This window comes from Phytophthora infestans, genomic scaffold, assembly GCF_000142945.1.
Source record: "Phytophthora infestans T30-4 supercont1.28 genomic scaffold, whole genome shotgun sequence".
NCBI lineage: Eukaryota > Oomycota > Peronosporomycetes > Peronosporales > Peronosporaceae > Phytophthora > Phytophthora infestans.
Genome location: NW_003303731.1, coordinates 472,640 through 486,223, shown reverse-complemented (window position 1 = coordinate 486,223; position 13,584 = coordinate 472,640). Strand labels below are relative to the sequence as shown.

Sequence of the window (13,584 nt, the reverse complement as noted above, 5' to 3'; positions counted from 1 at the left end):
GAGCCACAGGCGACATCCACCTAGTTGATCAGACCTCATACTTTATTGGTTATTACAGCTACTTTGCTTGTGGTTGTTATCGAGATCTCTACAGTCTACGACTTAAAGATGTGCTTTGAAAGGATTCCCGCCAAACACCCAAAATTTAGCGAAAAGCCTTAAGATACTCGAGGTGTATTAGATTTCGAGGTCTGCGCAGTGCATTTGAGGCTGCGTCAAACAAAATGATACTTACGAACCATTTAGAGCTATCGAGATAATCGGCCAATTAATTCGCACTTAACCGAAACTATGACATTTATTGTAAACTTCCACTGAAAAATCTGTAAAACTACCCTTATTCAATTGCTTTTAACAAAAGCTTTTAAATTAAACTTGAATTATTTAAAATTGAAAAAATATTGAGCTCACAACACTCCTAAATGTATCGTCATTTCGAGGGCCCATAAATGGAGATAATATTTGTGAGCGACCACAACTTCTTCAGTTTTAAGCATTCTGTAGCTTATAAGGGCTCAAAAGATAGAGGAGACACCCCGCTTTCGTTTAGAGAGCTTAAATCGCGATTCGTACTTAGGTTCATAAGTACTGGTATCATTTTGTATTCGGTGGTTTCTGCTATTTCTACATTTTTAGATAATATACTACGTGAGAGAGAATTGGGATCGCGAGACACTCTGATTTTTTTTCCAGAGAATAGTACACCCACTCTATCAAGTTTTCATGTCGAGTACCTTAACTTTCTGTTAGGCAATACATTGTTATGCTTATTTCTCTCGAATACACTACACCTTACGAGCACTAACGCCGAGAAGCGACGTGATTTACGGAGAACAGAAGGCGCCATGCAGGACTCTTTACAGTACATGAAGTACGTCAAACTTTAAAATTTCCAACATTTTCTTTTCATTTGAATTAGCGATAACCTCTTGGTTATCTTGGCTGGCCAGAAACAGGTTTCGTTTACCTCAAGTTTTTAATACACTCCAAAAAGCATACCCTAGCGTATACTAATGGAATTGTATACCGTTTATTATTTGGTAGAACCCGTTAGTAGTATTCAGTAGTCATAATTGCCTGCTTCTCCAAATGCTTCGTCTGGCTTTAGTACTTGGACACCTAAGAAGAAGGGGGGTACTTGACAGAAGGCAGCAAAATGAGAGGCTAACGTCTTTAAGTCTTCAAGCTGGGCATTCGGACACACTCGAGTCATCGCTGTTCGAACAGATTCATGATAGGTTTCCTTTGAAAGCTCTTTGACGGTATTGCTTGTACACTCTAGTACAAGTTCAGTGGAATCTGTTGATGATGCAGCTTCGTCGTCGTGGCTTGTGTGTGATTCTACTGCCTCCTCTTCTCTTGTCCGCGTCTTCACTTTAAACACTGCATTCTGAGCAATCATTAGCAGAAATGCGACGGCTTTCCGGCGTGACACAATGTGCGCCTTTGCTCGTGAAGCCATGTCGCGCAGAGATTTCATGCAGCGTTGCTGTCGTCTGGCCAAAACTCGAGCCTTTTCCGCTGCTAAGAGCCCCTCTTCCCGTGCTCGACCCTTCCTAGCGCGCGAACGAGGTATGAAGATATTCACTACATTGGTGTATAATTCGGGTGCACTCCTGGTAGCCTCAGTACCCCTAGATTGCTTCCAAGAATCCGCAGCAGCATCGTTGTCAGTTAATACTACACCTGCTGGCAAAGTAGAGTTTCGGTGTAATTCTGCAATAGCTCTCTTGCATCCGCTCCGCATCCACTCCGAAACATTGTGGCTCGAAAAACTGGTCAAGTCGTTGCGAATGAGGTCGTCAATCACGAGTTTTACTCGTCCGACTTCGTTTGAAACCACAAGAGCTGCTTCTACTTGATATTGCTCTGTGTAAGCCTGAACGAATCCTCCATAGTGCAGCAAAACTTGATTCTTGTGGGTCACCCAGTCGTCGGGAGAAACTACTACGTCACTGTCCAATGTATCAATTCCAGCGAGAACCCGTAGGAGGCCCATGAAACTCTCTCGGCGGACTAAACCTCGCTGCTGAGGATCTAATTGTTTAAGCACCTCCAGCATGTCGATTCCGGCCTCTCGACAGCGTCGTACCAATATTTCCAGTAAGCTTGGTGAGGCCAAATGGGCGTCTGTTGTCTCTGGTTTGGGTAGAGACTCAATGTCACCAGGTACTTTACTGACGATAGGCGCACTCTTTTCAATGGCTGCGGCAGTAGGTGGTGCGGACTCTCGTTTGGCTGCTCGTCTTTTCTTGCTGCGAGGAGCTGGAGATTGAACTATTGGTGCTAATAGAGCAATGGGGTCTCGGGGAGACGTACAGTAAACGCTTGGAGATAAGACTTCGAACGGCGAGCGGCGTGTCTTCGCAGCTGCAATTGTAGCTCTTCTGGCTTCTTCTAGTTTATGACCCTCTACTGCTTTATCAAGGATTTTCAAACCAACAGCAGCTTGAGGATGCAGGTTAATAATTGACTCTAACCGCGTCCGAGCTTCTTCCAATTCTCCCACAGAGGTCAGGGCACGGCCAAGCTTATAAATCGTGTAAGGGTCTTGAGAATTCAGCTCCAATGCTAGCCGGAGTTCCTCTATACTCGCTGTCAGATCCTCTGCTTCTTCGTACGCACAAGCCAAGTTAATACGCAACCTGAACTGCACGTCGTCGGTGGTCTCTGATGATAACGCCTGCTGATACAACTCGATAGCGCGCTGTAGTTCTCCTTTCGAGTGTAAACGCACGGCTGCCTTTGTGACCATTTTCAGCTTTTGAGTTCGCTCTAGGCATGCGTGATTCTGTGGCAGTGACCGCCACCACCAGTCGAAACCACTTACTGAATTGATACACTCAGAATTCCACGAGGTTTTGTCAGAGACGGCAATTCGAGACTTGGTTAACCTGCTACCACTTGGGCTTTGCGGAGGTGAGTTGATTGCTGGGTCATGTGCTTGATTGGCTTCTATGTCGGTACTGCGTTCAACTCGAGATGGTGGGGCGTTTGGGGTATTGCAGCGGTATTGTCGCGGCCCTTCAACAGCAGCAAGTTTAGGCATGCTAAAGATCTGTGCACGTCTGGCTTGTTGGACCGGCGAAGTCAGCTGACGCGGCAGGGGTAGTTTAATGTTTGGGCTATACGGGGACGGTGCTTCTTGGTACAATTTGGACATTGTCGTTGGTGAAAAGAGCGGCCGATGGGGACTCTGATTTCTGTGGCCATTTGCCAAGAGCGGAAGTGTGCTTCCTTTGCCTAGTGCACGCAACGGAGAAAAATGTGCCATGGGAACGCTACATGGACCCGTCTCCCCTGCTGCAAACAGTTGAGACGGTGGAATGGGCATTTCGTCTAAAAAACACGCCAACAATCTCGAGGCAAGCTCACACAGCGTCGAGTTGTCTTTGTGTCGTTTCTGCAGGGAGAAAACGAACATGTTGGGCTGCCAAAATTGACCCTGAGCAGCAACTTTGCATGCTTTGACAGCTGCAGAGCTGTCTTCTTCACCAAGAAGTACCAGCAGTCGTAAGCACGTGATCTACAACAATGACGGCAACAATAACAACGGAGAGCCTTGTCACATTCGAATGGTCAACAAATATGTCGGACGATGTTGCTACCACCGAATTTAGATGGACATTAATTGGCTTTCTTCGGTAGTGCTGTACTGGTTACAAACATATGGGAAAAGGTTACCCATCAAAGACGGTAATTAATGTTTATCTGTGGTTTGGTGTGAGAAATATACACCACAAAGGCCCAATCTTTGTGGCTCAAGTCTATATATAGAAGTTGTGCGACTTAGCATTTTTTCGATGCATGCATGTACGCGTGGGACCAAATGTAGAACCAAACAAAAGTAGAGTTGTGTATATTTTTGGTATACAAATGTATATCACAAAATTGTTCAACAGGAAGGAATGAACTTACACGTCAATGACAACGGACTCTCTCTCAATGAAAGCAATTGCTTTGTACAGCAGACGCATGCGCAAATACGGCACAAGATTGTAGACACAATCGTTCCAAATGGCGCCACTTAAAAGCATTTCCAGTATGGCAATGCTCCACACGCCACAGGAGCTGGAATCTTGTTGCGTACACCAGGTAATGCGCTCATAGTGCAGCATGTCTTCAAGACCCAAAATCTTCTCAACCACTGCACGCACACTCGTCTCGATGGTAGTGTAGTTTGCATCGATTGAAGTGGGTCGAACATGAAACAGATTCTCTTCTTGTTGTCCACGAGAAACGCTACCCAGTGTAGATTGAGATTCATAGCACCAATTACACGTTGGTTTTGGGGATTACAAGCACCCAATCCTTTTGCCACACGTTTCTTTTGCTCAGGTAGCGCGAATCCATGGTAACTTGGACTCACAACTCCAACATTGCGATATTCGTCGCGCAACATAAGCAGGGAAACGAGAATCGACGTTGTGTGCAGCCAAAGATTTTCACGCATGTCCAAAATTTGATGTCCAGCTACGAGCTCCCCCGGTACTCGATTCACAGCCAGATTAAGAGCATAAACGCATTGTTTGTGATGGTTCTTCAAATTTAACATAATACAGTTTTTCTGTTAGTATTCGGTGTACCTTCGGTTGTGGTACTGTACGAGCATTACCTTCGTTATGTGACTGGTGTCCACGAATGGATAGCGAATGTCTTCAACTTGCCGTTCCACATCGTCGATCCACTTCATCGTACGAGCCACCAACTTGAAGTGATTGCGAGCTTCGATTATACTGGCCATAGCATCCAGCTGGTCCAATGTAGCACTTCCGTAATCTGGCCAGTACGCGAGTAGGTTGATATCCTCTGCTGCCTTGATAGCTTCAATGCCTTCAATGACCTTGGTTAACTGAGGAATCTTCGTCACAACTGGGACTTTTTGGCCCACATTAAAGGGTCTGACCGAAACTGGTCCGTGCAGTTCAACACTTGGAATTTCAAGGGCCTCCACCATATCTTTAGCCTGAAATGCGCTGAATGGCCCATCCAGAAGCGCAGCCACCTCATCGAGCTTAACAGTCCTTGTCTTCTTTCCTTGGCGATGTTTTGCAGCTAGAGCACGCGCATTTTCCTGGTCTTTCTTGCTCTGAGCCTGCTTTCTCTGAGCTTTTGTCATGCCACTAATCACGGGTCGGTCTGCGAACTCCCATGTTACTGCTTGTGCGGGCCCTAGCGTCGGTCCAGCCTTTGAATTATCTTTCTGTGTAGTTTCGGCTGCATTTGGTGTACGTTTAGTTTCAATTTCTTCACATTCTTTAACAACCGTATCACTTTTGCCTTGAGCTGCAGTATCCTCTACATCGGTCAAGAGTTCGTCATTGTGATGTGGTGGGGGCGAGACCTCAGCAAATGACATCTGGGATAAACGTGCACCAGTGGCCGAAGGCATCTGCGACAGCCCGGGAAAAACTGGAACTCCCTGACTTGAATACTCCACCACACATCCAGTGTTGAGCGCCGTGTAAAAGTCCTCAAGCCACCGCAACGCGACTCGGTACGTCGGAGTCGACTGCAATACCATGCGGTCGATAATTTTGTCAGTGACTTCCTTCGCCTTGCAGTACATGTCGGGGCTGTTCAGTGCCTTCTCCTTGGGGAGTGCAGGACACGTAACTGGCTTCATACCACCAGAAAGCACTTCACCGTCTCCAATGTTATTAACCGAACTGTGGACAATCCATCTTGCGGGGAATGAGCGCATGGGAGGAATCATTGTCTCGAAATTACAAGTACTTCTGACGAACATCACATGACGACACGGTAGTATGCAAGTCTTCATAAAGATACAGTCACACGAATTCGTCTACATAACACACGAGCTAGTTAATTAATCATGTACCAAAAGTACACAGAAAATTACATAACCAACACAGAACACTGTACATACCTGAGTGTCCACTACATGAACTTGGCCGGACCCTGGACTCGTCACCCTCGCCGTTCCTTGAGCTACGACTTCCACCTGGTAATCTGCACCGGGACCCGTCGCTAATGCATGTTGCGAGGCCACTAAATCGAAAGCGAACGTGCTCACGAGCAAAGCCAAAGACGAAAGTTCTGCGTCTTCGTCACACCGGGAAGGCCTGCTCCCAACCTTGTGATATTCCGCGAGATACTGTTCCTCTGCATACTCTTGAAGGGTAATCAGCGTAGATAGAAGCTGGTCGATAGTAAATGAGTCATTTATGACATCTTTGATCTTGCCCCACTTTGACTCAATCCTGTTATTGGTATTGTTTGTCAAGTGGGGGACGTTGCCGCGCTGGTAAGAGACCCACTTCTCTTGACTGTTATCCCAGTTTTCCATAAATGTCCTGTATAACTGGTGCCTTGTATCGCCACCAAGTTGCTGCAACATTGCTCCACGAGCATCTTCATGCTCCTTTTGTGAGGTAGCGTAAAGCAGAAGCCTCACCAAACTTTTCATTTACTTCTTCACGGCGGGTGCCAACCTGGTGACCTGTTTCTTCAACCATGTAATCACGTGCCACTGGCAGAGCAGCTGGCGGGCGTCAGGAAACATCTCTTGTAGTACTTCCTTCTCATGGACAGCTTTGTCGGTCATAATCACGCGTATCTTCGTCCATTCGGGGTTGTTGGCTTTGAAAATCTCCACTACGCGCCGCAAATTGACTTTGTGCTCACTTTCTACAAGAGCATGGTGTACGTATTGGCCCTAATGGACGTGTTAGATTAATAACTAATGAATAAAACATCTAGCTTTACACGCATACCTTTCCGAATACATCGTGAACTACAAAGCTGAATAACTTGTACCGATTGACGTTCGTGCTATGAGTGGAATCGACCATGACGACCTCAGGAAAAGCCTTGAACAATCTTTTCATCTTTGCGGTCTGGAACGTGGCGACACGAGCAACGTCTGTCTCACAGTCGACCAAAATGTCAGCAGAGTTTCCGCCGTTTTGCCTATCAAACTCGTCCAGGACTGCAAACGCCCTCTGAGCATCGTTAAGCCCCGCCTGCTCCTTCATCTTATGCCGCTGCACCATATTATGAACGTCACGGAGAGTAGTTCTCTTGCCTATGTTATAACACCAAAGAAAAACAGAAAAATATCATTAACCGAAAACATACCAAACAAGTGATGGTATGTACCTGTGCGCTCCCGTAAGTACTTCAGGATTCCCTGAGCATTAGCTCCTGCCTTGCGAAGTACTTTGACATCATTCGTCAACCGCGGGTCCTTGACAATCCTGTTCTCTGCGTAGTTCTCCCAAATGCGCTTGTTCAAGTTGTGGTTGTGATTCCCCGACGTGGTTACCCTCACGTACCACGTACCACTAATGCTGGAAGTCACCCGCGCGTTCACGCTCGCCGTGCACTTCGTATCACAAACCAAATTGTGTTTTCTGGATCCTTTGCCGCGGGGCTCATACGGCTGACCATGGGTGCACACGAGCGTCTCCGAGTAAGTTTCCCACTGCTTGGGAACCAAACGAACATCTTTCCGCTTCCTCTTTCCGGCCGCCATGGTCTTCTTCGCAGCCCGAAGTATCTGCTTGTTCCGTACCTTGACAGACGTGCTTGTCAGCTTGGAAAATTGCTGGAAAGACTGGACTTGGTGGGCGTCAAAAGCAGCGTGGAACTCCTCCCAGGTATTAAACATCTTGTTACCTGGTTGGAAGAATGAATCACCAGCGTCTTGTTTCTTCTTAGTAAACGTTTGGTGTACATTCGGTGATAAATTCGGTTTGTCTTTGGTATCACTTGAATCATCACTTGAATCATCATTTGCGTCCAAAACGTCTCCACCATCGCCTTCACTTTCGACTTGGGTGGTACCACTGGCGGCACCATCGCCGCGATCTCCATCATTCTCGGCCAATAATCCTTCAGATCCCCCTTCCGCTGCATCACTTTCGCCACTCTCCCCTTTGGTCTTGTCGTCTTCGTAATCGGAGTCACTGCAAGACACAGACGGTTCGCTATCGACTTGATCAATAGCCTCCAGCGCCTCGTGAAGCGCAGCGTTGTAGTTCCTTGAGTTAGACTTCTTGCGGGACCTTGGCGCACTGTCGTCGCTGGCTTTCGTGGGATCTTCAGCTAGCAGCGTAGCAGCGGTACTGCGCGTCACCATCGTCTTCCCCTCGGCCACGAGACGTGCCGCTTGCTTTTGAAGCTTTATTCGCATGAGTGTTTCAGTATGATACGCCGCGCGATCATTGCTGCCTCGGTCGTGAATTGGAGACGGGGGCAGTTTCTTCAAAGCTGCTAGCGTATCATCCCATTCCTTTCGCTTTTTGTCACGAATCCGGATGCGATCCAGCTCTGCACTATCCCGCAGCGTGCGGTCCACACGCCCGTAGCCTGGATACGGTGGAGAATTTGAACTGTCGCCCTGTTAACATCATAGCAGAGTCAGTGAGTGAGTGTAATAGAGTGAGGTGTTGTGTGTCAACGTACCATTCCTGCTGTGTGCGCCGCTAACCGTGCTGGGACCTTCAATCTGTCTTCTGGCTCCAAGGGGGGGGGAATCGACGAATGCCAATCGAATCGTGCGGCGCACAATTTTCCAAAATCTGAGGATTTCAAACGGTAAGGTATTTTATCGTCTCTTCAACCCAATCCCCGGAAACCGGCTCTATAAGTGCAACCGAAACTTGACTGAAAGTGACAGAACTTACACTGAAATCAGTTCCTAAATTTGGTGGTAGCAGCGTCTCCCAAATATGTAACACAGAAGGTGCTGCCGCATGTCATACTCGCTTTTGAGTCTCCGTGAAGAGCGTCAAGAACCGAAATATACAGCTAGCGAGTCTTAGCATAGTAATCGTAAGCAAACAAAACTCAATTTGCCAAAACAATACATACTTGACTGAAGCGCGTGCGCTCGAATCGATGCACACTGTAGCAGCTCCCAAACCTCAGCCAGTAGATCCTCCTAAGCACAGAACCAAATCTTAAGTTTCACTAGTAAAATCCTACTGCAAATCGATGCTGGTACCAGATTGTCGTGGGGACATCTGCCGATGGAGGAGGCAAACAATAGGGCGGCCATAGGGTCCACAACGCACGTGGAGAAGAGCGACTCGGAGTGTGGCAATGGAGCCGAGCGCAGTCTCTCCACAACCGTATCTCGATGCTTCTTAATTAGGTTCTTGGCCTGTGGGGACGCAGCCGACGTAATCATTCGGATCTTCTGAAAGTAGGCGTTCATCCAGAGACTATTACGCTCGAGTAGCGACGGCTCTACGCTGAAGCTCGGGTGCAACCGAGCGTATCGGCCTAGCCAGCGGTGATTTACGGCCACCAATGCCTCGATGGCGTCGCCATCCTCGACCTCTCCGTCGGACAGCTCCAGTTCAAGCAGCGCGTCCATGATTCCTAGCAGCCCAAGTGTGTTTAATAAGCCGACCGTTGAGAGTCACGAGGCCAGTTTATTGGCCCAGTATCCTAGGATACAATTGATTGCATGAATACTTGTCCTGCAGTGTTGGGCCAGTACGATCAAAGCCGGTTTGTATATGTAGTGGAGGTGACAGCATAAATAATTATTTCCGTGTCCAACCGTGAAAGCTACTCCCAACCAAGCTAGGCTTCGGGATATCATATATGAAGATAGACACGACTAGGTTCAGAGAGCTCATGGTGCGCAGCGGGCTGAGAAATTCCCCAACGACACAAGTCTGGAAACAGAACCACGCTTTACACGATTTTTGTTGGAGTTTTTTTTCTCGCATAGGCAAGGTTGAGACCGAAAACCGCAAGTTCGATATTTTATCGCCGCAGACGGCAAGTCTGTCAGCGTAGGAGTCCGGTAAAGTACAAGACACAGCACTTGGTTTTGATGTCAGCTTTCTACGTGATACGTAGGAGACCAGTTTTGCGAGTGAAGGGAATACTTTATTAATAAGAATACCTTAAAACAGTCCCGTGGCCTCTCAAAGTTGTGCCGAACATTGTCATCACTTTTGAAACTCTTCTGTCGTACGAAGTAGTATTTATCCATCAATCTTACTTCACGATCTAATTGAATCTTGTGTAACCGCTGTATTATCATTTGCATGCATTCGTGAGTACATGATACCTGAGTTCTGACAACGTAGGTGTACCGATTATCATGAACGCGCCCGCGACAACCCTGCAATAGAGTTTTCACGACGACATCATTTACAGATTTTAAATGTTGAAGAGTGCTACGTCGGAAATGCTCAGATATAAGGCGCTTGGAGCCACGCCTCGAAGCGTTTATCACATGTTTAATATTCATGAACTCAATAATAACAGCTTTTACCAGAAGAACCTGGTTCCGTTCAGCATCCCTTTTTAATGCAGGTGGTGAGTGCATGCAAGCGCGGCCCCCGTAGTTACGTTTGCTGGACAAAAAGTAGCTGTGTATACGAGGGCTAGGAAGGAATTATTGGAATACAATGGAATGGTTGATTTCTGTGGTGGACATGCAGGCTTAATTAGCACGACAGAGTTAATAAATACCGCCGGACAAATATATTTAACGGACAAATAATTATTCTGTTTTCTCTTCGTTTTGTATCCCAAAGTGTGAAGTGTCACACTTCAAGTAATCAGGGGTACACTTGGGGTACGTACCCCATTAACCCCCCCCCCCCCTACCACCACCACCACCACCACCACCACTTAATTTCCATTTAGCCATCAAGTAGAATGATTCTCAAAGTCGAAAGACATCGACTTGGCTCCGAGAACCCGGCGGGTGCTCACTTCACAGTTAGAGCCACGAGCAGCGCTAAAGCATTCTTCTTCTCGGTCTCGACTTCGACCTTAAGCATGTTCCATGGCACAACGAAGCGCGGTGAGAAAGCACACGCTAAGGCAGCAAAAAGCCGGAAAGGGGTAAGCTAAGAGCACTAAGCCTCTCGGCAAAGGCTCTGCACTCTAGGAGGCTACTAAGGTGGCCTCGGATGCGCCCGCTACGACCGGTGACACGACTGCGAATAAGCGCGCAAGCAAACGCCGCAGTACGTCACGTTTGGTCTCACCAGACAACCGTCCGAACCAGCGATTCGTTGAACGTGCGTTTAGTCCGGGCAGTGACGAAGAGGCCGAGGCCAAGAACCTCCCCAATGTTCCTGTGGGCTCCGTGGGAGGCATACTCTAGTGCCCAACGAGCAGCGTGCACTCGCTATCTAGTGATCACGGTGATCACAGTTCTAAGATGTCTAAACACTTTGAGGGCCCTGCCGTCAAGGCTAAGGGCTTGTTCAAAGCTGGCGATGACGAGGAAGAGAAATCTCTCCTAAATCCCTCGCTCGCTGAGACAGCTGGGACCGCAGCCAAAGACGCCAAGCCCTCAAAGAAGAGCAGTGCTCTTCTTTGAGGGCTTCAAATATATCGGAACCTCGGAGCTACGCTGAAACAATAAATGGCCCGTATCACACAGAGTGGAAGTATGCAATCCAGGAGGGGCGGTCAGATATCGGAATAAATGGCACATGGAAGATCGTGGACATTCCGCCCGGCACATCAATCGTATCCGGAAAATGGGTATTTAAGGTAATGTTCAGTATACTGGTTACTATTTTAAGAGTCTCTTCGGCTGCTCGGATGAAGAGAAATCGGAGGAAGAGAAGGGTGCCATCTATGATCACCGGGAAATCGCGAACGACCTCGACCAGCAGTGGGGGGATTTCCAAGTTGCCCATCGTATGTGTGGAGGACCGGTGGTGACACCCGTCAGCCAGGAGCTGCCATCCACCCGAGCGGTTATAGGCCTCCCGAGGAGAGCTCTGGGGCTGACCTCTTTCTGGAGACTCTCATTGCTCCTCTGAGCTTATCGGTGGCCACACTACAAAGGTTGTTTTTAAACGTGTCCTTGTCCAGAAGGAGAAGTTGTTCGCCGACAACTTGGAGGCGGCGCGGTGCGTGCTTTTCGCGCCGCACCGAATCCCTCATAAGGGCTGCACGACTTGTCGTAAGAAGCTTGAAAACCGGAGTGGCTTCTGATCTCTATAGGACTAGCCCTGAATTCTTCACGAGAAAGGTTTGCACTGGATCTCGTGCGAGGGCATGTTCGGGGCGTGAGTTGAGTCTTTTAAGTACTCACCCTCGAAGTTACGGGAGCTCCATGAAGATCAGCCGCTGTCCCTCATCCTGGATCAGCGTGATCTTCGTGTCCGGTTTACCCACTTGGTCAGCAAGCACATGCTGCCAAGGGTTCTTCTGAAGAGCGCATCTTCTAGCGCCCACGATGAGCGCGGGTACGGAGAGTCGTCAACGTCCGTACCCCGTTCGGGCAAGAAGCCCCGGACTACTTATGAAGCTGCCGCCCCTTCGGCTCCCAGATTGCGACAGTCTTCAGCATTCTATCAGGAGCCGTTTAATCGGCTCTCACGGGCTCTCGGACTAGGCAATACCCCTCCACTTCACGAGGAGCTGGCGCTTCCAGCGAAGACGCTTCTAGAGAACCTGCTCCGCGGGGTAGTGGATTTCTCCGTTCCGGTCAAGCAGGGGCGGAGGTGCCCACTAGTACGAGGCTCCTCCGAGGCGCTTCTCTCGCCCGAGTGCTCCACCTGCGGGTCCGACGCAGGGCCCTGAGGATGACCGCCACCGTCCTCGTTCTTGAGATTTCACCTGACCTTGGGACTGACGGTGATGCTGCCGCCAAGGCCGGGAATTAGGGTGTGCTCGCTCGACTGGTGGGCTGCCTGGACCAATTGAAACAGGAGGGTTCGGGGCTGCGTCATCAGGTGGACCGCCGGACCCCTTCGTCCAATCTTGACAAGTCCTTCCGCATGATCCGACGTATTGAGGGTCAGGAACAACGTTCAAGGCCGCCTGCGCCGTACACTTATGGTGCGTACCCGATGTAATCGACGTACTCGGCGTACGCCCCTCAGGTCCGTTCGTACGGGGGCCCACCGGCGTACGGGCCTGATCACAGTCTTGCGAGACTTGGGAACATGCTCCTGCGACGCCGTCGACGCCAAAGGCTGCTCCTCGCTTCAAGGAACTGGACCAAGGCGAGTCTGCGAATCAGCGCCCACCTGCAAATCATAGTACCCCTTAAGTTGTCTAACGTAGAACGTCGGGTGTGTCGTCATTGGCTTTGGTAGATCGGTGGTGTACAACGCATCGTGTCTGGCCAGGACCGCGAGCGATCCGATGAAGCGGTGCTGCAACTTGTTACTACCGACAGAACTGACAGTGTCTAGCGGTAGGTTCCTAGTGTCGAGTAACACTAATTCACCCACTTTGAGCACATTTAATTTTCCTCTTCCATGTTGGTCAGATTACACCTTCTCTCTGTTCTTTGGTCGCTGGCATTCCATCGCGGATTCTGCTGATCACACTCAACTTGGTGTCACAAAGGATTCCACTTGTTTTCGCAGCAAACCCGGTCTCCCATCTGAAGTCTGGGATGAAATGGCTTTCCGACCCTCTTCCCCCACTAAGAATAGAGGACGCAGCGTCATCTCGAAGCGTGAGAGGCACTTTGGGGTGATGGAAGCCTTTCTGGGTAGAACGGCGTGAGCCCTGTGGATGCGTCCACCGCGTTGTCGGCGCGAGCTCAACAACTGGGAGCTGCGCCGACCACGTACCTGGGGCTCCCGCGCACACATTGCACATAGTGACTTCGAG

At 49.0% G+C, this 13,584-nt stretch overlaps 2 protein-coding genes across 2 annotated transcripts; both read right to left on the bottom strand.

Moving 5' to 3' along the window:
- Positions 1 to 2,433: 2,433 nt before the first annotated feature.
- Positions 2,434 to 3,424, bottom strand: PITG_13212 (uncharacterized protein; the record flags this gene model as incomplete). Its single annotated transcript, XM_002899834.1, has 3 exons — positions 2,434 to 2,448; positions 2,510 to 3,203; positions 3,312 to 3,424. 3 exons carry the CDS (start codon positions 3,422 to 3,424, stop codon positions 2,434 to 2,436), a joined length of 822 nt encoding a protein of 273 aa, XP_002899880.1.
- A 5,361-nt stretch (positions 3,425 to 8,785) lies between these two features.
- On the bottom strand, positions 8,786 to 9,346 carry PITG_13210 (uncharacterized protein; the record flags this gene model as incomplete). Its single annotated transcript, XM_002899833.1, has 2 exons — positions 8,786 to 8,872; positions 8,972 to 9,346. 2 exons carry the CDS (start codon positions 9,344 to 9,346, stop codon positions 8,786 to 8,788), a joined length of 462 nt encoding a protein of 153 aa, XP_002899879.1.
- Between the last annotated feature and the right edge of the window lie 4,238 nt (positions 9,347 to 13,584).